The 20,558-nt window shown below is 51.4% G+C and overlaps 3 protein-coding genes and 1 non-coding gene across 11 annotated transcripts; 3 read left to right on the top strand and 1 right to left on the bottom strand.

The window, feature by feature from the left end:
• The first annotated feature begins 257 nt into the window (after positions 1–257).
• Positions 258–7,254, top strand: EFNA1 (ephrin A1). Of its 2 annotated transcripts, XM_001141980.5 has the most exons (5): positions 258–468; positions 3,716–4,011; positions 5,899–5,964; positions 6,126–6,176; positions 6,351–7,254. In XM_001141980.5, exons 1-5 carry the CDS (start codon positions 377–379, stop codon positions 6,461–6,463), a joined length of 618 nt encoding a protein of 205 aa, XP_001141980.2. In that variant the 5' UTR covers positions 258–376; the 3' UTR covers positions 6,464–7,254. The 2 variants fall into 2 exon arrangements, with proteins under 2 accessions (XP_001141980.2, XP_003308473.1); XM_003308425.5 differs by lacking the exon at positions 5,899–5,964 and having other exon boundaries at positions 275–468.
• A 914-nt stretch (positions 7,255–8,168) lies between these two features.
• On the top strand, positions 8,169–11,252 carry SLC50A1 (solute carrier family 50 member 1). 6 transcript variants are annotated; one of them, XM_003949578.4, is made up of 6 exons: positions 8,169–8,390; positions 8,701–8,778; positions 9,229–9,352; positions 9,961–10,122; positions 10,379–10,498; positions 10,580–11,252. In XM_003949578.4, the coding sequence occupies exons 1-6, from the start codon at positions 8,311–8,313 to the stop codon at positions 10,679–10,681; spliced, it is 666 nt and encodes a 221-aa protein (XP_003949627.2). In that variant the 5' UTR covers positions 8,169–8,310; the 3' UTR covers positions 10,682–11,252. The 6 variants fall into 6 exon arrangements, with proteins under 6 accessions (XP_003949627.2, XP_003308479.3, XP_003308477.1 ...); XM_063812760.1 differs by having other exon boundaries at positions 8,211–8,371; XM_009433131.3 differs by having other exon boundaries at positions 8,213–8,390; positions 8,701–8,798.
• A 1,044-nt stretch (positions 11,253–12,296) lies between these two features.
• Positions 12,297–12,986, bottom strand: DPM3 (dolichyl-phosphate mannosyltransferase subunit 3, regulatory). Of its 2 annotated transcripts, none has more exons than XM_524894.6 (2): positions 12,897–12,986; positions 12,297–12,651 (listed from the first exon to the last, which is right to left on the bottom strand). In XM_524894.6, the coding sequence occupies exon 2, from the start codon at positions 12,644–12,646 to the stop codon at positions 12,368–12,370; it is 279 nt and encodes a 92-aa protein (XP_524894.3). In that variant the 5' UTR covers positions 12,647–12,651; positions 12,897–12,986; the 3' UTR covers positions 12,297–12,367. The 2 variants fall into 2 exon arrangements, with proteins under 2 accessions (XP_524894.3, XP_003308482.1); XM_003308434.6 differs by having other exon boundaries at positions 12,297–12,677; positions 12,897–12,982.
• A 2,690-nt stretch (positions 12,987–15,676) lies between these two features.
• LOC112207216 (U7 small nuclear RNA) lies at positions 15,677–15,738 on the top strand. The gene has a single exon (XR_002941674.1). It is a non-coding gene; the product is annotated as a U7 small nuclear RNA (small nuclear RNA).
• Positions 15,739–20,558: the final 4,820 nt, after the last annotated feature.

Below are 20,558 nucleotides of genomic sequence, written 5' to 3'. Positions count from 1 at the left end.
CGCCCAGGGACGCAAGCCCACCACCCGGACAGGCTCACAAAGCTCCACGCAGACCCACAAGTGAGCGAACACACATCTCTGAGCAGATCTGCGGGGGCAGAGGAGCGCGCTTCGCTCTTTCCTGCACCCCCAGCCTCCTCGCCTCCCCACCCCGCCCCTCCTCCACCTCCCCAGCCCCCAAGCCCCCGGGCAGCCGCGCGCCGGGCGGGGCGAGGGCGGGGCGGGGTGTCGGGCGGCGCCGGCCCAAAAGGCGGAGTCGCTAGGCGAAGGGGCCAGATCTGTGAGCCCAGCGCTGACTGCGCCGCGGAGAAAGCCAGTGGGAACCCAGACCCATAGGACACCCGCGTCCCCGCTCGGCCTGGCCAGGCCCCGCGCTATGGAGTTCCTCTGGGCCCCTCTCTTGGGTCTGTGCTGCAGTCTGGCCGCTGCTGATCGCCACACCGTCTTCTGGAACAGTTCAAATCCCAAGTAAGCCTCGAGACTCCCGCTGGCAGCCTGGGCTCCCGGCTGGCACTACCCCACCGGGATAACTGTCCCGGCCAACCCCTGAGCTGAGCCTAGAGTAGATGACCGAGGTAGGAGGGCGGCTGTAGATTTTCCTCCCCTCACTTCTCCGTCATATCTGGGAGCACCCCACCCCGGGGCATGCTTGTGTCTACTTGCATGGGCTTATATCTGCCCTTCCCTTCCTTCTCTCTGGCACCCCTATTACTCTAAAGTGAGGGATTCATGCTGGGCAGTTCCTGCCTTCAGCATAGACTTTGCCCCTGGCAGCCAGGGCCCTTGTTCCAGGCCCCCCACCCCCCCACTGTGAAAGCCTCCACGCCTCTCCTTGTGTGTCCTTTGGGTATCTGACCACACTGACAGATACCTGGTGTGACATCAAGAGTGCACAGAATGCTCAAGGTAACCCTGGAAGGACCTCTCAGGAGAGAGCTGGGCTGTAGGCATTCATTATGCATTCACCCTGTATTTAAAGCAAACCTGGAAAGTCCCTCACTAGGGGTCTTTTGGGGTGGCATGAGTGAGGCACATGCTGTGCATGGGTAGGCTGAGGGAATCACCTGTTTATGGGGCTCTCAAGTAGTAAAAGCGAAGAGCTGGGAGAGGGAGATCATGGGAAAGCTTCAGAAGGAACAGAAGAGGTTAAAGGGGTTACAGAAGGCTCTGGGCAGGAAGGAGTTAATTTCTCCTGGGCAGGTTTAGGGCTGTGAGGCAAATGGTACTGGGAGGAAGACTCTGTCGGCCCCTTTGTTCTTGCCCTTGAGTTTTCTGAAGTTATGGGAACAATATTTGAGGGAATACAGGAGAGGGTGGTAGGGAGGAGCAGGGAGAGAAGTGGGCAGCTTGGTATCACGAAAGCCATCTCACCGGCTTAGCCACTCTCGGCCCTAGCAAGCTTGCCCCCCACTCCCCTTGAGAAATACGTTGTGCCAGCTTCCTCTGACCCCGTGTCATCGTCTGGTGAGGCAGTCTGTTGTCTGTGGCTTGTTAGGGTGGGGGAGAGAACAGCCAGCTGCCAACCCCAGAGGGCAATGCCCTCCTGCCCATGGACGCTGGGGAGGCTCAGCCAGCCCTCCGCCACCCGCTCCCTGTGCTTTGCCTCCTTGACCTGATGCATCTCGCCCTAGTATGGGAGAGAGCAAAGTCCCTGTTTATGCCCATGCCAGGTGTTGACTGGAGGAGGAGGAGGGGACAGGAAGCCATGAGTAGGGAGGGGGGGACCCTGGCCTTTTCCGTTCCCAAGCTCCCAGGTTTCCTCTCTTTCAGGAAGGAGCCTCTTCCTTACCCACCTCCCCGCCTTCCCTGACGCCGCTGCCCCCCTTTCCCAGATGGGGAGCAAGAGTCAAATGAAGGCTAAGTACAGCAGACTGTACCCCCAGGAGAGGGGGCTGATGGGTGACCCTCTGGCCACACACACACACACACGCACACCCTATCATACCCAGGACTAAAGAGACGCCAGTCCAGAGTAGAGTCCGTAGGCAGCCAAGCTGGGCCCAGCGTGGGGGCAAATATGAGGCAACAATGAACGGGGTAGGTGAGGCTGGCATGGGTGACTCAGGCCAGTGGGCAGCAGCCCTGGGATCTCCAGGCCTCAGGCGGGGGCAGCATGCTGAGAAGGGCGCCAGCCTCCCTCATGCTGGAGGGCAGGCCCCTCATTCTGACCTGCCAGCTCCCTTTGTTTGGAGGACACTGTTGGGGGTGAGTGGGCGCTGTGCCCTCCTGGGGTCCTGGGGGCTGTGCACATTTGACAAGGTAAGTTTTCACAGGTTCTCATGAGTGCTGGGGCGGGTAGCAGAGGTGGATGAGGAATGAGTCAGTGCCCGTCACGGGAATGAGGGAAAGACGCCAGGCCCAGAGCTGAAATACCTGTTCTGAAATGGCTTCTATGTTTATCTCTCCAGAGAGGAATTTTAAAAGCCTCTCTCTGCTCCTCTCTCTCTTTTCCCCAGGGTGGGGGAGGGGCCTGGTAAGCCCAGTTTGGGCGCTGGCACGCTGCTGCAAAGTCTGGCCTCTCAGGGGTCATGCTGATTGGGCAGTGGGTGCCCACCTCCGAGTCCTCTCTGCCTGACTCCTTCCTCGCCCTCCCAGCCGTGGCCAGGGCTTTCAGTTCGAAGCAAGTTGGCGCTAATTCTGCTGGGTCTCTAGCTGGCAGTGCCTGGGGGAATTAGAGAAACTGACCAGCTTGCGGGGTGGGGGGAAGCACTTTTCCCCCTACTGGGACCCCACCCAGGCTGGAGCCAGGTGTCTGGAGCTGGTGGGGAGGGGCTGGTGGGCAGTCAGGCTGGAGCCGGTGGGGCCAGGGGGAATGAACTAGGGGAGGGGTGCTGGCTCCACCTTGGGAAGAGGGGAGAGGAGGGGAGAGGAGGAGAGAGGGGAGAGAGGGGAGAGGGGAGAGGCCGTCTCAAGCTCAAGCTCAGAGCTCCAGCATTTCATCTAGGGGGAGGTGGAAGTGTGGCTTTTAGAGATAAAAGGACAGGGTTGTTTTGGGGTGCTCTGAGAAGGGGAAAAGGAGACCAGTGTATAACTTTGAGTAGCTAGAAAGGGAAGATTTGAGGGGGCTGAATGAATTGATGAGAGTGATTTAACTTAAAGGACTGGGGCATTATCTGTGGGCCCGGGTATACCAGCTTCACTTTTGAGGAAAAGTGAAGCTGGGAAATGTGAGATCTACTCAGTGGGTCCGGGGAAATGTGAGAGGAGTAAGGAAAGTGAAGACACAGATGTGTTGGAGGCTCCAGGCTAGCATGGTAAAGAGAAAGGGTTTCCTGGATTCTGATTACAGAATGGACCTGTGGGGGTCTCAGATTGAGGCCTAACAGCATTTAAAAGGAGCAACTGGTAGAACAGATTTGGGGAAATATTTATGGGTAGAAGAGAATGATAAGTGAGCTACAGAAATAGGTAGAAGCCCATCTAAATATCAGGTAAGTATCAGGGGGGTTATGGAAAATGCTTTGGTACCCGAAAGATACTGAGTGAATGCTATTTGAAGGACCAACAGGAGACAGTGATGGTGCGGGGGAATGTTTAGAGATGGCAGAGAGAAATGTAAGACATCAAGATCAGTACATATTGGGAGTTGAAACTTCGGAAAAATCTCTTGGGGTCCAGTGTGAAATGTGAGAGGTCATGTAAACATTCAGAGGCCCAAGGATCTGGCCTGGCTTCTGAATGACCACCTGCTTCTTCCCCCTGTGTGTGTCCCCAGGTTCCGGAATGAGGACTACACCATACATGTGCAGCTGAATGACTACGTGGACATCATCTGTCCGCACTATGAGGATCACTCTGTGGCAGATGCTGCCATGGAGCAGTACATACTGTACCTGGTGGAGCATGAGGAGTACCAGCTGTGCCAGCCCCAGTCCAAGGACCAAGTCCGCTGGCAGTGCAACCGGCCCAGTGCCAAGCATGGCCCGGAGAAGCTGTCTGAGAAGTTCCAGCGCTTCACACCTTTCACCCTGGGCAAGGAGTTCAAAGAAGGACACAGCTACTACTACATCTGTGAGTGCCTGTGAGGGGACAGTGTCTGTGTTTCTTTTTTGCCATCACATACATGCTTGGGTACATGCTTGGTGCAGAGTCCAGCAGCAGAGGGCCCCTTCCGATCTTGAATTCTATTTTCATTCATCTACATCCCAATGTGAGTGAGCTTCTACTATGTGCTGGGCACTCTGTTTAGCGCTATGAGCACAAAGATAAATAAAACACTACAGAGCCCCTGTCCTCAAGGAAGCTGGGAAGAAACACACATAGGTTAAGAGACCCTTAGAACAGTGTGCTACAGTAGACATGAACACAGGGGCCTTGGGAAAATGACCTGGGCACCTGCCAGGCTATGGGGCTCAGAGAAGGCTCAGTGGGGAAGATGGTCCCAGAGCTCAGGACAAGCAGAGGAGCTGGCCAGGCATGAAGGCACACGTACAAAGGGAGCATGACATCTTCAGGGAACTTCCTGTGGCTCAGCCTGGCTGGAGTTGGAGGGACACAGGAAGTGAGGAGATGTGAGCCTGGAGAGGTGGACAGAACAGACCATGGGGGAACTAAAAGGTGATAAGGAGTTTGGACTTTATCCTGAGGGCTCTCGCCACTGATGGGTTTTATTTTATTTTATTATTATTATTACTCTTGAGATGGAGTTTCACTCTTGTCGCCCAGGCTGGAGTGCAGTGGTGTGATCTCTGCTCACTGCAACCTCTACCTCTCAGATTCAAGCAATTCTCCTGCCTCAACCTCCCAAATAGCTGGGATTACAGGCACCTGCCACCACGCCCAGCTAATTTTGTATTTTTAGTAGAGATGGGGTTTCACCATGTTGGTCAGACTGGTCTCGAACTCCTGACCTCAAGTGATCTGCCCGCCTCAGCCTCCCAAAGTGCTGGGATTATAGGCATGAACCACCGCGCATGGCCTGATGGATTTTAAAAGTTATGAGATCATCCAGCACTTTGGGAGGCCGAGGTGGGTGGATCACCTAGGATCAGGAGTTCAAGACCAGCCTGGCCAACATGGTGAAACCCCAACTCTACTAAAAAAATACAAAAATTAGCCGAGTGTGGTGGCGCACCTCTGTAGTCCCAGCTACTCAATAGGCTGAGGCAGGAGGATCGCTTGAACCCAGGAGATGTGAGGTTACAGTGAGCCGAGATCACACCATTGTACTCCAGCCTGGGTGACAGAGTGAGACTCCGTTTCAAAAAGAAAGTTATGAGATCAGCTTTGTATAAGATGAATCTAGGACTCTGTCAGTGGGGGCTAGGCAGGAGTAGTTTTTGTTTTTGTTTTTGTTTTTTTTCTGAGACAGAGTCTCGCTCTGTCGCCCAGACTGGAGTGCAGTGGCACGATCTCGACTTGCTGCAACCTCCACCTCCAGGGTTCAATTGATTCTTCTGCCTCAGCCTCCCGAGTAGCTGGGACTACAGGCATGTGCCACCATGCCCAGCTAATTTTTGTATTTTAGAGACAGGGTTTCACCATATTGGCCAGGCTGGTCTCGAACTCCTGACCTCGTGATCCGCCCACCTCGGCCTCTCAAAGTGCTGGGATTACATGTGTGAGCCACCGCGCCTGGCCTAAGAGTAGTATTAAGTGGCCCAGGCAAGAGGAACATATTCGGACTCGGAGGAATGAAGGATGAAATGTGGGGAGGGGCAGTGTCTATGTTCTTTTTGTCACCACTGCCAAAGCTGAGGGTTATTTCCAAAGAATGAGAGGCTGGGCTGAACATTGGGCAGGAAGTTAGCAAAAACTAAGGAGGATAGGAATCAAGGTTAGAGGGAAGAGAAGAATGAAATTGAGTAGGGAGCTGAGAAAGCAGGGCGAGGGGCATTTGGACTTACATTTTCTTCCAGCAAAGGTTTCTTATTTAACCCCTGTGGGCTTATCTTGCAGCCAAACCCATCCACCAGCATGAAGACCGCTGCTTGAGGTTGAAGGTGACTGTCAGTGGCAAAATCAGTGAGTGTCAGAGCCCTGTGGGCCTCCTTCCTCCATCTCTATGCTGGGTGCGGTCTAGTGATCTAGGATGGTATAGAAGTCTTGCAGCCCAGCCCACTCATACTTACAGCCCTCTGCCTCTTTGATACAGTACCTGATCTACTACCACTCTTGTCTTTCAGCTCACAGTCCTCAGGCCCATGACAATCCACAGGAGAAGAGACTTGCAGCAGGTGGGTAGCTGGAGCAAACTGGGCCTGGGGCACAGGAAGGGGTCTGCTTGAAGAGGTTGGGTACAGGAGGTGGCTCCTTTACCAGGCTGAGGCTGAGGGAATCCTGTTGGGCTGAGAGCCAGTGCAAATAGTGGAGCCACTCACATTGGTGGCCTTTGCCCTCTCACCTTGCAGATGACCCAGAGGTGCGGGTTCTACATAGCATCGGTCACAGTGCTGCCCCACGCCTCTTCCCACTTGCCTGGACTGTGCTGCTCCTTCCACTTCTGCTGCTGCAAACCCCGTGAAGGTGTATGCCACACCTGGCCTTAAAGAGGGACAGGCTGAAGAGAGGGACAGGCACTCCAAACCTGTCTTGGGGCCACTTTCAGAGCCCCCAGCCCTGGGAACCACTCCCACCACAGGCATAAGCTATCACCTAGCAGCCTCAAAACGGGTCAGTATTAAGGGTTTCAACCGGAAGGAGGCCAACCAGCCCGGCAGTGCCATCCCCACCTTCACCTCGGAGGGATGGAGAAAGAAGTGGAGACAGTCCTTTCCCACCATTCCTGCCTTTAAGCCAAAGAAACAAGCTGTGCAGACATGGTCCCTTAAGGCACAGTGGGAGCTGAGCTGGAAGGGGCCACGTGGATGGGCAAAGCTTGTCAAAGATGCCCCCTCCAGGAGAGAGCCAGGATGCCCAGATGAACTGACTGAAGGAAAAGCAAGAAACAGTTTCTTGCTTGGGAACCAGGTACAGGAGAGGCAGCATGCTTGGGCTGACGCAGCATCTCCCAGCAAGACCTCATCTGTGGAGCTGCCACAGAGAAGTTTGTAGCCAGGTACTGCATTCTCTCCCATCCTGGGGCAGCACTCCCCAGAGCTGTGCCAGCAGGGGGGCTGTGCCAACCTGTTCTTAGAGTGTAGCTGTTAAGGGCAGTGCCCATGTGTACATTCTGCCTAGAGTGTAGCCTAAAGGGCAGGGCCCACGTGTACAGTATCTGTATATAAGTTGCTGTGTGTCTGTCCTGATTTCTACAACTGGAGTTTTTTTATACAATGTTCTTTGTCTCAAAATAAAGCAATGTGTTTTTTCGGACATGCTTTTCTGCAACTCCATATTAAAACATATGACCATTGAGTCCCTGCAAAGTGCGAGGCTCTCTGTGCTACAACAGTAGCAAGTGGGTTTGAATTTCTTTCTCTCCAAAGAATGTGTGCCCCTCACGAGGCCAAAAGGGTGGGGTGTTTCCTCCTCTTGAGGGTTGTCCAGGACCGGAGTGCTCCTGACAGCTGTCTCTCGGGTTCTGAGCTGCACTCCACTCTGGAAGTTCTTCCTATCCAACCTCTACCCCACTCCCATCCCCTCACCGCAGGGCTTTGGCATACTACCATTCAGGTACTCATGCTGTTTCGGTGAGTCGGGGAAGCTGGGAACGCCAGCTGAGGCATGCGGCCCCGCCCCACAGCCACACTAGCAGAGACGTGTGGGAGGCTGGGAGGGAAAGTTCCCAGTAACAAGTGGGTTGGACCGGGGGGTCAGTGATAGAGGCGTCAGTGGATTGGCCACGTCATGTAAAGTTGACCCGAGAGGGAGGGCAAAAGAGGAAGGCTTGGTGATTCCTGGCAATGTGTTATTTTGAGAAAAGGCTTCGGCAGCAAACTCCAGAAAAAAACTTCCCAAACCCTGGGCAACTGAGGTTCTGATGTGGAGCTCTGGATGGAAAGCGTGCTGAAGTCTTGTTAAACTAGCAAGCTTTTGTTTGGAGGTCCACCGCCGAAGGCGCACAGGCCTGTGCGAACACGAGCGTTGAGACTAGGGGGGTCTAGATGATCCAAGGGGTAGGCAGAGTGTGAGCAACGGCAGGTATCGGGGACACACCCGCGGAGCCCTAGGAAGGGGACTGACCGGGACATGGAGGAGGTCTGGACCAGGGCACTGGGAAGGCGCTCGGAGGAGAGAGGCGCGAGTTCCGGTTCGGCGTCGGAGGGAGGGTGGGGCTTCGGCGCAGTTTCCGGAGGGACGGCCCGAGCGTGCGGGGGCGGAGCCGAGTGCGCGGGGCGGGGCTCCAGAGCCGCAGGTCGGGGCTGCAGTAGATCCCGGCAACCGCAGGCTCGCGGCGGGCGCTGGGCGCGGGATCCGACTCTAGTCGTAATGGAGGCGGGCGGCTTTCTGGACTCGCTCATTTACGGAGCATGCGTGGTCTTCACCCTTGGCATGTTCTCCGCCGGCCTGTGAGAGTGCGGCCGGGCTGGGTTGGGGAGGACTAGGCAGTCACGAAAGGAGAGAGAGGGGACAGAGACGTGGCCACAGCACCTGGCTCGTCCGGAACCGGGATCAAAGTGGGATCGGGTCGAGGGGACCGGGGTACAAGGGCGAGGCTGGTCACTAGGCCTGAAGGAGAAGGCAGGATAGCTGGCGGGGGGGGAGAGGGGGGCGGGGTCTGCGGTGGTCCGGAAAGGATGACAGGCATTGGGCATCCCCCTCTAGCACTCTGCTTCTCCCTTCCCACCCCTCACCCCTCCCTTCGGGGCCCCATTACAGCTCGGACCTCAGGCACATGCGAATGACCCGGAGTGTGGACAACGTCCAGTTCCTGCCCTTTCTCACCACGGAAGTCAAGTGAGGGGCCGACGGCTGCGGTAGTGGGAAAGGCTACGAGAGGGAGGTGGGGGCGGGGCAGGAGGAGCAAGAGTGAAAGAGGCTTGGCCGGGCGCGGTGGCTCACGCCTGTAATCCCTGCACTTTGGGAGGCCGAGACGGGCGGATCACGAGGTCAGGAGATCCAGACCATCCTGGCTAACACGGTGAAACCCCGTCTCTACTAAAAATACAAAAAATTAGCCGGGCGTGGTGCCGGGCGCCTGTAGTCCCAGCTACTCGGGAGGCTGAGGCAGGAGAATGGCGTGAACCCAGGAGGCGGAGCTTGCAGTGAGCCGAGATCGTGCCACCGCACTCCAGCCTGGGCGACAGAGCGAGACTACGTCTCAAAAAAAAAAAAGAGTGAAAGACCCTTTGGGTCCTCCTCTCACACTGAACCCTTTGAGCCATGTCCATCCCCTCCACCCTGCAGCAACCTGGGCTGGCTGAGTTATGGGGCTTTGAAGGGAGACGGGATCCTCATCGTCGTCAACACAGTGGGTGCTGCGCTTCAGACCCTGTATATCTTGGCATATCTGCATTACTGCCCTCGGAAGGTAGAGGCCCTCCCTTGGACCCACCTATCTGCTGCACGCCCTGCCTTGCTGGCAGGGCAAACACTATTTCCTAGAAGACTGTAACAGCTGGCACTGCCACCCTTTCCAGGAAGGCCTCTCCAGCCTTGCAGGTCCCCTTCCTCTATGAAGCCAGCCTTCTGAGATGAACACATTGCCCCCATTTAGGCAAGGCTGGTAGCTCTGCCTAGCCTGAGATGCCTATGCTGCCTGCCCTGGGCTTCAGCCAACAAGCTAAGGGGAAAGGGCTTTTGTCTCTGATATTTCTTTCAGAGCCAGGGCCTGTGGGTGAGAATGAGATGATTAGCTCTGCGTCCCTGCTAAATCACACAAGCATTTATGAAGCTCCTACTGTGTGTGCCAAGCACACAGAAAAAAACACATCTTTATCTCCCCCAGAAGTCTCCAGTGTTGTGGGTGGATAAGACTTTCCTATCAAGTTGGTGGTGGGAAAGAGCTGTGACAGTGCAGTGCTGGAGGCCTAGACAGTTTGGCTTCCCCATTGGAGCACTAGAGAAGGCAGGATGAATTAACTCTAGCAGGGAAGTCAGAGTGCACATCTGGAAGTAAGGGTACTCTCTCCCCTGCAGCGTGTTGTGCTCCTACAGACTGCAACCCTGCTAGGGGTCCTTCTCCTGGGTTATGGCTACTTTTGGCTCCTGGTACCCAACCCTGAGGCCCGGCTTCAGCAGTTGGGCCTCTTCTGCAGTGTCTTCACCATCAGCATGTACCTCTCACCACTGGCTGACTTGGTGAGTGGGGGTGTCCAAGGAGGTAGGAGAGATAAGAGTCAGGCTCTCATAGCCAAATATTATGGCTTACAGTCCCGAGGAAGGGGAGATCCAAACCCTGGAAGAAGACAAGGCAGTAGAAGTGGGCGAGTGGGAGGCAGGAAAGGTTGGGTGACAGATCAGGGAGGGTGTCTGACCTTTTTCTTGAGGAAATTCTTAGGCAAGTGAAGCTTTACGATGTGCTTGGGCCAAGAGAGTCTTCCATTCTTTCCCACAGGCTAAGGTGATTCAAACTAAATCAACCCAATGTCTCTCCTACCCACTCACCATTGCTACCCTTCTCACCTCTGCCTCCTGGTGCCTCTATGGGTTTCGACTCAGAGATCCCTATATCATGGTAAGCACAACCAGGATGGGGTGACAGGGGTGCAAGATGGAAAACTGGCTCCTCTCCTCATAGCAGTTCTTGTGATTTCAGGTGTCCAACTTTCCAGGAATCGTCACCAGCTTTATCCGCTTCTGGCTTTTCTGGAAGTACCCCCAGGAGCAAGACAGGAACTACTGGCTCCTGCAAACCTGAGGCTGCTCATCTGACCACTGGGCACCTTAGTGCCAACCTGAACCAAAGAGACCTCCTTGTTTCAGCTGGGCCTGCTGTCCAGCTTCCCAGGTGCAGTGGGTTGTGGGAACAAGAGATGACTTTGAGGATAAAGGGACCAAAGAAAAAGCTTTACTTAGATGATTGATTGGGGCCTAGGAGATGAAATCACTTTTTATTTTTTAGAGATTTTTTTTTTTATTTTGGAGGTTGGGGTGCTATCTTTAGAATATGCCTTAAAAGGCCGGGCGCGGTGGCTCACGCCTGTAATCTCAGCACTTTGGGAGGCCAAGGTGGGCGGATCGCCTGAGGTCAGGAGTTCAAGACCAACCTGACTAACATGGTGAAACCCCATCTCTACTAAAAATACAAAATTAGCCAGGCATGGTGGCACATGCCTGTAATCCCAGCTACTTGGGAGGCTGAGGCAGGAGAATTGCTTGAACCCAGGAGGTGGAGGTTGCAGTGAGCTGAGATCGTGCCATTGTGATATGAATATGCCTTATATGCTGATATGAATATGCCTTAAAATAAAGTGTTCCCCACCCCTGCCCACGATGGTTCATTCTCTACTCATAATTCTAAACCTGCCTGGTTTGGTGAAGGATAGATCCACAGTTATTCTCAGGTTGGTAGGGTAGGCTCAGAAAAGGTATCTCAAAGAACCAAAAGGTTGGAAAGACCCAGGAAGGCCTTAAAAATAACAAAACTTGGATGTTATGAAAAATGGAAGTTAGGCTTCAAGAAAGTACTTCTGGCCAGGTAAGGTGGCTTATGTCTGTAATCACAGCACTTTGGGAGACCCAGGCAGGAGGATCACTTGAGCCCAGGAGTTTGAGAACAGCCTGAGCAACACAGCGAGACCCTGTCACTACAAAAAATTAAACATTAGCCTGGTGGTGTGGTGGCATATGCCTGTAGTCCCAGCTACTCTGGAGGCTGAGGTGGGAGAACTGTTTGAGCCTGGGAGGGTGAGGCTGCAGTGAGCCATGATTGCACCACTGCACTCCAGCCTGGGCAACAGAGTGAGACCCTGTCTCAAAAAAAAAAAAAAGAAGTAGTACGCCGGGCGCGGTGACTCACACCTGTAATCCCAGCACTTTGGGAGGCCGAGGCGGGCGGATTACGAGGTCAGGAGATCAGACCATCCTGGCCAACACGGTGAAACCCCGACTCTACTAAAAATACAAAAAATTAGCCAGCCGTGGTGGCAGGCGCCTGCAGTCCCAGCTACTCAGGAGGCTGAGGCAGGAGAATAGCGTGAACCCGGGAGGCGGAGCTTACAGTGAGCCGAGATCACGCCACTGCACTCCAGCCTGGACGACAGAGCAAGGCTCCGTCTCAAAAAAAAAAAAAAAAGAAGAAGAAGAAGTACTTCCTACAGGGTTGAAAGGACCAGGAAAGTGAAATGTCATTTCCATCCTGAGAAATATTGAGAAGGGGTCTTTGCCTCCTTGGGAGCAAAAATGGGAACACCAGCAAGATGCAAAGATAAAGGCTGAGATGGCCTCAAGAAGGTGGTTCTTTCACATTCACTTCTCGACCGTTAGTACATAGAATCCCCAATACCCATTTTCCATACTCAAACTAAACGAAGTTAGAAAATAAACTGGCTCTTTAATGGGAAATGGGAGGAAGGGCTGTCCGGACAGGAATGGGGTTAGGCTGTCAGAAGCGCAGCCCCCTGCGGGCTAAGTCGGCTCGGGCCTCCTGTATCTGGCTCTGCAGCTCGCGCGCGGCGTCCTCGCAGTCATGAAAAGTGGCCACACGATAGCCCACAGTGCCCAGGGCATAGCAGCCGGCGGACACCAGCAAGTAGGCGGGCAGTGGCCACAGGACTTCCTGGCAGGACAAGGGCAGCTCCAGGCCCAAGGCTCCCGTGGTCAGGGCCACCCAGGTGGAGCCCAGGATCGCTAGTCCCCAAAGCCACTGCGCTAATTTCGTCATGGTCACTGCGAGAGAAGGAAGCAATGCTCCCCTGAGGAGCAGAAAGGAAAAGCGGACCAAACTCAACCGAAGCCCGCCCACGGAGAGCATTTAAACCAGCCCTGGCCAGAGGGGAATCGCCGATCCCAGAGGTCCGAACTTGAGTGCCCACAAAAGGTGGAAGGGCCCCTTCCACCTTGCTACCCCCTCTATATTTGAGACCCACTCCCCATCTCTCGCCCTCTCCATTCGGCCTTCAACCTACACTTACCTCTACCCCACGTCTCCCCTTCCCCGCGCGGCCCGGATGTTGGCGTTCGGAAGTCCTCCCTGGTTCACGTTCCGCTTCCGCGCGGCCTTCTGGGAGTTGTAGTTCACGTGGCGGCGCCTGGTGTACTCCTGGCCAGCGCCTCAATCTAGGCGGGGTCCAGTGGGCTGTGCTCCGCAAACGGGGAGCAGGCCGGGTCTGGAGAGGCCTCGGCGCTGCTTTCCCACCTTGGGCTACGCTCCAGGCTGGCGTGGGGCTTGAGGACATCCTTAAATGTTGCAACAAGATGGGAATATAATACCATTCCCCCTTAAACTCAATTCTCCAGCGCTGAAATCCATTCCTTCATTCACTAGTTCATTCATTCGAACATTTCTTTCTTTCCGTTCTTGACAGGGTCTCTCTAGAGTGCCTAGGCGAGACAGAACTCCTTTTTTTTTTTTTTTTTTTTTTTTTTTTTTTTTGGAGACAAAGTCTCGCTCTGTCGCCCATGCTGGAGTACAGTGGCTCGATCTCAGCTCACTGCAACCTCTGTCTCCCGAGCAGCTGGGATTACAGGCGCGCGCCACCACGCCGGGCTAATTTTTTTATTTTTAGCAGAGAACGGGGATTTCACTATGTTGGCCAGGCTGGTCTCAAACTCCTGACCTCAAGTGACTGGCCCACCTCAGCCTTCCAAAGTGCTAGGATTACAGGCATGAGCCACAGCGCCCGGCCAGAACATTTCTTGATTACCATGATAGACTTTGGAGATACAGAGATGTCAAGAGACTCGACCCCTTTCAGGTGGAGGGGGAAAGCAGGAGTCAGTGAAGCGGTTGCATTGACAACTAACCATGAAGGCTTGAGATTATAGTTAGAACAGAGGTAGTCATATTTTTACAAGGACAACAACCAATATAACTTGGAGCCAGAGGAAGAAGGGCTCCAGGAGGCTGGGTTTCAAAAGAAAAGAAAAGAAAAGAAAGACCAGAAGAATTACCTGAAGTGGTGAAGGCATTGAAAGAAAGAGTATAATTCTTTAGAACAGTTTTGGGGATGAATTTATTATATAAAGAGAGAAAGAGAGAGAGAACAAAGTAAGAGAAAAGGTTAGGCAATTATCAACTTCAGAGGAAACAAAGAGTTATATAAGAAAGGAAAGACAATTGATAAGCCTGTCTTATAAAGACCACATCTGTAGTTTGACAGTTAGGTTTATTAACTTGCCGCAACAGAGAGATCACACACTAGAAGAACTGTGGGGCAACTCATTAAAAAGGAAGAAATATGGTCATTCAGATGATATGGTTTGGCTGTGTCCCCACCCAAATTTCAAGTTGATATGTATCTCCCAGAATTCCCACGTGGGCGGGACCTAAGGGGAGGTAATTGAATCACGGGGGCCAGACTTTCCTGTGCTATTTTCATGATAGTGAATAAGTCTCACAAGATCTGATGAGTTCATCAGGGGTCTCTGCTTTTGCTTCTTCCTCATTTTTCTCTTGCCACCGCCATGTAAGAAGTGCCTTTGTCTCCCACCATGATTCTGAGGCCTCCCCAGCAATGTGGAACTGTAAGTCCAATTAAACCTCTTTTTGTTTGCAGTTTCGGGTATGTCTTTATCAGTAATGTGAAAATGAACTAATACAACAGGATATGGGAAAGGCTTGACTTTAAAATTTATATTTTAAATTTTATTTACTTATTTATTTAGAGTTGAAGTCTCAGTATGTTGCCCAGGCGAAGCTCAAACTTCTGGGCTCAAGTGATCCTCCTGCCTCAGCCTCCCAAGTAGCTGATACTATAGGCTAGCTAAAATTTAAATGAAGCAGTGTTTTGATAGGTTCGAGGTAAGCATAACTTTAAGTGAAGGGATCAAGAAGTCCAAGCTGAGGGATCACTTGGAAATTACAAAGTCAAGATAAATATAGAATATAGTGTCCAAAAACCCACTATCTAGGCTGGGCACAGTGGCTCGTGCCTGTAATCCCAACACTTTGGGAGGCCAAAGTAATCCACGTGGCTCAGAACTTCTGGCAAGAGTAAGATGTTCCATTCGCACTGACTGATTTCAAATAGCAAAGTTTGTGACTATGATTTTAGAAAATGAAGTTTCTCAGCCGTATGTCCTTGATGTTAATTAACAAAAGCAGTTTTTACAGATTCACAGTCTTAGCACAAACACAAATGGCTCAGCTGTGAAGAAAATTTTCACAGCCATAACGATGTAAACACTAAGTATTGATTTAACTAAAAATTGGAGCTGGGGACAGTGGAGCTGTGATCCCAGAACTTTGGGAGGCCTAGGTGGGAGCGTTGCTTGAAGAAATGTACAGGTAAGTACCAGAAGAAGCAGCCTAGAAACTGGAGCGTAGTTGTATATGTAGGTTGTATATGTAAGGGTTAAAGAAGAGGAGCAGGGGATGGTTATTTTTCATTAAAAGCCTTGTAGAGTTACAGCTCTTTTTTTTTCTATTCTTTTTCTTTTTTTGAGACAAGGTCTTGCTCTGTTGCCCAGGGTGGAGAGCAGCAGTGCAAACATGGCTTACTGCAGCCTCGACCTCCTGGACTCAAGCTATCCTCCCACCTCAGACTCCGGAGTAGCAGGGACTACAGAAGTGGGCCACCACCACCACGCCCATCTAGTGTGTGTGTGTGTGTGTGTGTGTGTGTGTGTGTGTGTATGTATGTAGACGGGGTCTCCCTATGTTGCCCAGGCTGGTCTCAAAATCCTAGGCTCAAGCAATTCATCTCAGCCCCCACAAAGTGCTGCTATTGCAGTCGTAAGCCACGGCGCCCACCGAAGTTACAGCTTTCAGAATTTGTTTAGCAGGTTTCCCGGTTTTCACTTGAAAATGCCCCGCCACCCCGAAAAATATTTGTTGAACTAGTTGGCTTTTAAAACTATACAAATTCCTTTGTTAAAGTAAAAATTAAAACAAATAAAAACTTTTCTTTTTTTTTTTGAGACAGAGTCTCATTCTGTGGCCCAGGCTAGAGTACAGTGGCATGATCTCAGCTCACTGCAACCTCTGCCTCCCATGTTCAAGCGATTAGCCTGCCTCAACATCCCAAGTAGCTGGGACTACAGGCACGCACCACCACAACCAGCAAATCTTTGTATTTTTATTAAAGACAGGGTTTCACCATGTTGGTCAGGCTGGTCTCGAACTCCTGAGCTTGTGATCCTCCCACCTCGGACTCCCAAAGTGCTGGGATTACAGGCGTGAGCCACCGCGCTCAGCCCAAACTTTTTTTTTTTTTTTTTTTTGAGCCGGAGTTTTGCTCTTGTCGCCGAGGTTGGAGTGAAATGACATGGTCTTGGCTCACTGCAACCTCCACCTCCCGGGTTCAAGCAATTCTCCTGCCTCAGCCTCCCGAGTAGCTGGGATTACAGGCACCTGCCACCATGCCTGGCTAATTTTTGTATTTTTAGTAGAGTTGGGGTTTCACCATGTTGGCTAGGCTGGTCTCAAAGTCCAGACCTCAGGTGATTCGCCCCCTCGGCCTCCCAAAGTGCTGGGATTACAGGCGTGAGCCACCGCTCCTAGCCAAAAACATTTTTTAGGCTGGGTGCGGTGGCTCACGCCTGTAATCCCAGCACTTTGGGAGGTGGAGACGGGTGGATCACGAGGTCAGGAGATCGAGATCATCCTGGCTAACACGGTGAAACCCCGTCTCCACTAAAAATACAAAAAAAAAAAAAAAATTAGCTGGGCGTGGTGGCGGGTGCCTGTAGTCCCAGCTACTTGGGAGGCTGAGGCAGGAGAATGGCGTGAACCCGGGAGGCGGAGGTTGCAGTGAGCCGAGACTGTGCCACTGCACTCCAGCCTGGGTGACAGAGCGAGACTCTGTCTCAAAAAAAAAAAAAAATTTTTTTTAAACCTGCTATACGACCTTCAAAGCCCTAGCCACATTTCCATTTCCACACCAAATCTTTCTGGTTTCTCAATCAAGTACTCACTGGTCACAATGACTTTCAAATATTGGTATACTTACAGGGGCTGGACACGGGCATTGCAGATGCAGATCCAGAAAGTCCATTTTATTCATACACAGTAGACTTGGCCCTGAAACTCCCCAGAACATTTTAGGGGCTTACACCACCACATATAAGGATAGATAATAAATTATAAAGTATTTTTGTTTTTTGGGTTTTTTTTTTTTTTTGAGACAGAGCCTTGCTCTGTCGCCCAGGCTGGAGTGCAGTGGTACAATCTCAGCTCGCTGCAACCTCTGCCTCCCGGGTTCAAGCGATTCTCCTGCCTCAGTTTCCCGAGTAGCTGGGATTATAGGCACCTGCCACCATGCTCAGCTAATTTTTGTATTTTTAATAGAGATGGGGTTTCACCACTCTGGCCAGGCTGGTCTCAAACTCCTGACCTCAGGCAATTCGCCCGCCTCGGCCTCCCAAAGTGCTGGGATTACAGGCGTGAGCCACCGCACCCAGCCGAATGAAGTAGGTACTTTTCTATTCCCATGTATGAATGAGGAAACCATGACACAGAGAGGGCAAAAGGTAAGTAACTAGCTCAAGGTTGTGCAGATAGTAAACAGCAAAGCTGTTCCATTGGACCCAAAACTATATTCTTAGCACTTTCATTCTACTGTGTTGCTGCTACAGGAATGGGCAGTTAGGGTTCATCACAACAGCTGACATTCACTATGTGTCAGCTCTATGTCACTATGATTCCTATGTGTCAGGCACTGTGATGAGTGCTTTATGTGCATTATCTCAGTCAATCTTCACAGCAACCATGCGAAATAAGTACTACTGGCCGGGCGCGGTGGCTCACGCCTGTAATGCCAGCACTTTGGGAGGCCGAGGTGTGTGGATCACTTGAGGTCAGGAGTTGGAGACCAGCCTGGCCGACATGGTAAAACCAGGTCTCCACTGAAAATACAAAATTAGCCAGGGGTGGTGGCAGATGCCTATAATCCCAGCTACTCGGGAGGCTGAGGCAGGAGAATTGCTTGAACCCGGGAGGTGGAGGTTGCAGTGAGCCGAGATCATGCCACTGGACTCCAGCCTGGGCAACAGAGTGAGATTCCATCTCAAAAAAAAAAAAAAAAAAAAAAGAAAGAAAAAAGGAAAGAAAAAGAAAAAAGAAATAAGTACTACTATCTCCGTTTCACAAATGAGGACACTGAGGCACAACCCAGCCGATCTTCCTCCAGAGCCTGCATACTTTACCACTGCAGTCTAGCACCTCCTTCCCTAGATTGATGGAACATAATAAAAAGAGAAAATAGATCAGGCATATATACCAATGTAGCATATGATAGAGGCACCATCTTGAGTGAGTGAGGAAAGATGGATTGTTTGAAAAGCATTTGCAACTAGCTTACCATTTGAAAAAAAATTAAGGTAGATTTGAGCCTCACATCTTATACCAAAACAAAGACCCAGAGCAATAAAACAATTTTTTCTTTTTCTTTTTCTTTTTTTGAGACGGAGTCTCACTCTGTCGCCAGGCTGGAGTGCAGTGGCATGATCTCAGCTCACTGCAACCTCCGACTCCCTGGTTCAAGTGATTCTCCTGCCTCAGCCTCCTGAGTAGCTGAGATTACAGGCACACGCCACCACGCCCAGCTGATTTTTGTATTTTTAATAGAGACAGGGTTTCACCATGTTGGCCAGGATGGTCTCGATCTCCTGACCTTGTGATGGCCCACCTTGGCCTCCCAAAGTGCTAGGATTACAGGTGTGAGCCACCGGGCCCAGCCCAGAACAATTTTAATGTAAAAGGTGAAACTCTAAATATGCTGCAAGCAAATGTGGTGCATGTTTCTCTAATGCTCAGCTCAAGTATCATGTCTCCCAGGCAGCCTTCCTGCGCCTTGATTCTGTCCTGCAGGGTTGGCCCCCATCTCCCTCCTCCTGCTCTCACTGACTTTCTTTTATTGACTTTCATGGCAATAACCATGTTGAGCTGTAGGGGTTTTCTTTCTCTGCCTGTCCTGCCCCCAGGACCATTGTATTCCCAAGATCAAGCACAGTGTGGGAAATGTAGCCGGGTTTCTATAAATGTATGATGAGTGAGCGAGAGAGAGAAGGACAGTTTGGCATTAGATGGTCTCCAGAAAAACTGAGCTAGCTTTCCTGGTCCCAGGAAATACAACTACTCCAGAGACCCCAGTCTGCCAGACACAGGGTGTTTGGCCTTGGATAGCACTGGACAAGAGACAGAATATTCTTACAGTCCAACTCCTTTCTCTTCAATCTTTCTGCAGATCATTACCCTTCCACTACCACCTCAGGATGAAGTACATGTGATTACAATAGGATATGAGAGGCAGAGCAGCTTGGGAGTTAAAAATTGGGGCTTTTGGGGAACATGTCATCAGGACCTCCTGAGGCTGTGTCATGGTTAAAAAAAATAATAATATTTTTTTTTTAATTGGGGCTTTTGCTGGGCATGGTGGCTCATACCTGTAATCCCAGCATCCTGGGAGGACAAGGCAAGAGAATCGTGTGAGGCCAGGAGTTTGAGACCAGACTGGGCAACATAGTGAGACCTTGTCTCTATAAAAAAAAATATTAAAAATGGACGGGCATGGTGGCTTACACCTATAATCCCAGCACTTTGGGGGGCTGAGGCGGGCGGATCACCAGGTCAGGAGTTCGAGACCAGCTTGGCCAACATGGTGAAACCCCATCTCTACTAAAAATGCAAAATTTAGCTGGGTGTGGTGGTGCACGCCTGTAATCCCAGCTACTGAGGAGGCTGAGGCAGGAGAATTGCTTGAACCCAGGAGGCAGAGGTTGCAGTGAGCCAAGATCATGCTACTGCACTCCAGTCTGGGTGACAGAGCAAGACTCTGTCTCAAAAAAAATTTTTTAAATATATATTTTATTTAAATATGTATATATAAAATACATACATATTTAAATATGTATATATTAAATATATACATATTTAAATATGTGTATATTAAATATATACATATATATTATATATATGTAAATTTTAGCTGGCATGGTAGAGCATGCCTATAGTGCTAGCTACTCCAGCGCCTGAGGCAGAAGGATTGCTTGAGCCCAGTCAAACAATTTGGAAGACAAATTCCAAATCTAAGAGCCTCTGTACTGAAGATAAAAGGATATGCAAAGTTAAACAGAACACAGAGAAGGAAGGGACTATCTGGAGGGAAGGCTTCATAGAGGCCCAGAAGCCTGAGTTGATACTGGAAAGATGAGTAAGAGTTGTTTAGGTGAGGGGAGGGGGCATGTAAGGCCAAGGGAACAGCTTGAATGAGAGGCCTGAAAGTTCATGGTGGGCAATCTTTTGTGGCTGTGTCTGAGACAAAGAATGTTTCATGGGGGCAGTGGCAAGGGTGAGGTTGGAAAAGCTGGCCAGGGTCAAGTGATTAAAGACCCCTTAAAAGTATGTGTGGGCTGGGCGAGGTGGCTCATGCCTGTAACCCCAGCACTTTGGTTGGCCGAGGCGGGCAGATCACTTGAGTTCAGGAGTTCGAGACCAGCCTGGCCAACATGGTGAAACCCTGTCTCTACTAAAAATACAAAAATTAGCCGGGCACAGTGGCATGCACCTGTAATCCTAGCTACTTGGGAGACTGAGGCAGGAGAATTGCTTGAACCCAGGAGGTGGAGGTTGCAGTCAGCCAAGGTTGCACCACTGCATTCCAGCCTGGGTGACAGAGCAAGACTCTGTCTCAAAA

Source organism: Pan troglodytes, chromosome 1 (genome assembly GCF_028858775.2).
Source record: "Pan troglodytes isolate AG18354 chromosome 1, NHGRI_mPanTro3-v2.0_pri, whole genome shotgun sequence".
In the NCBI taxonomy this organism is placed as follows: domain Eukaryota; kingdom Metazoa; phylum Chordata; class Mammalia; order Primates; family Hominidae; genus Pan; species Pan troglodytes.
This window is presented reverse-complemented; position numbering and strand designations above follow the sequence as displayed.

What these genes read in the sequence shown, in the direction of transcription:
- EFNA1 (XM_001141980.5), top strand. Translation starts at nt 377, where the DNA reads ATGGAGTTCCTCTGGGCCCCTCTCTTGGGTCTGTGCTGCAGTCTGGCC. An exon ending in GACTGTCAGTGGCAAAATCA is followed by an intron (nt 5,965 to 6,125) that starts GTGAGTGTCAGA and finishes CTTGTCTTTCAG; the next exon opens with CTCACAGTCCTCAGGCCCAT. An exon ending in GGAGAAGAGACTTGCAGCAG is followed by an intron (nt 6,177 to 6,350) that starts GTGGGTAGCTGG and finishes CTCACCTTGCAG; the next exon opens with ATGACCCAGAGGTGCGGGTT.
- SLC50A1 (XM_003949578.4), top strand. Translation starts at nt 8,311, where the DNA reads ATGGAGGCGGGCGGCTTTCTGGACTCGCTCATTTACGGAGCATGCGTG. An exon ending in GGCATGTTCTCCGCCGGCCT is followed by an intron (nt 8,391 to 8,700) that starts GTGAGAGTGCGG and finishes GCCCCATTACAG; the next exon opens with CTCGGACCTCAGGCACATGC. An exon ending in TCAGAGATCCCTATATCATG is followed by an intron (nt 10,499 to 10,579) that starts GTAAGCACAACC and finishes TTGTGATTTCAG; the next exon opens with GTGTCCAACTTTCCAGGAAT.
- DPM3 (XM_524894.6), bottom strand. Translation starts at nt 12,646, where the DNA reads ATGACGAAATTAGCGCAGTGGCTTTGGGGACTAGCGATCCTGGGCTCC.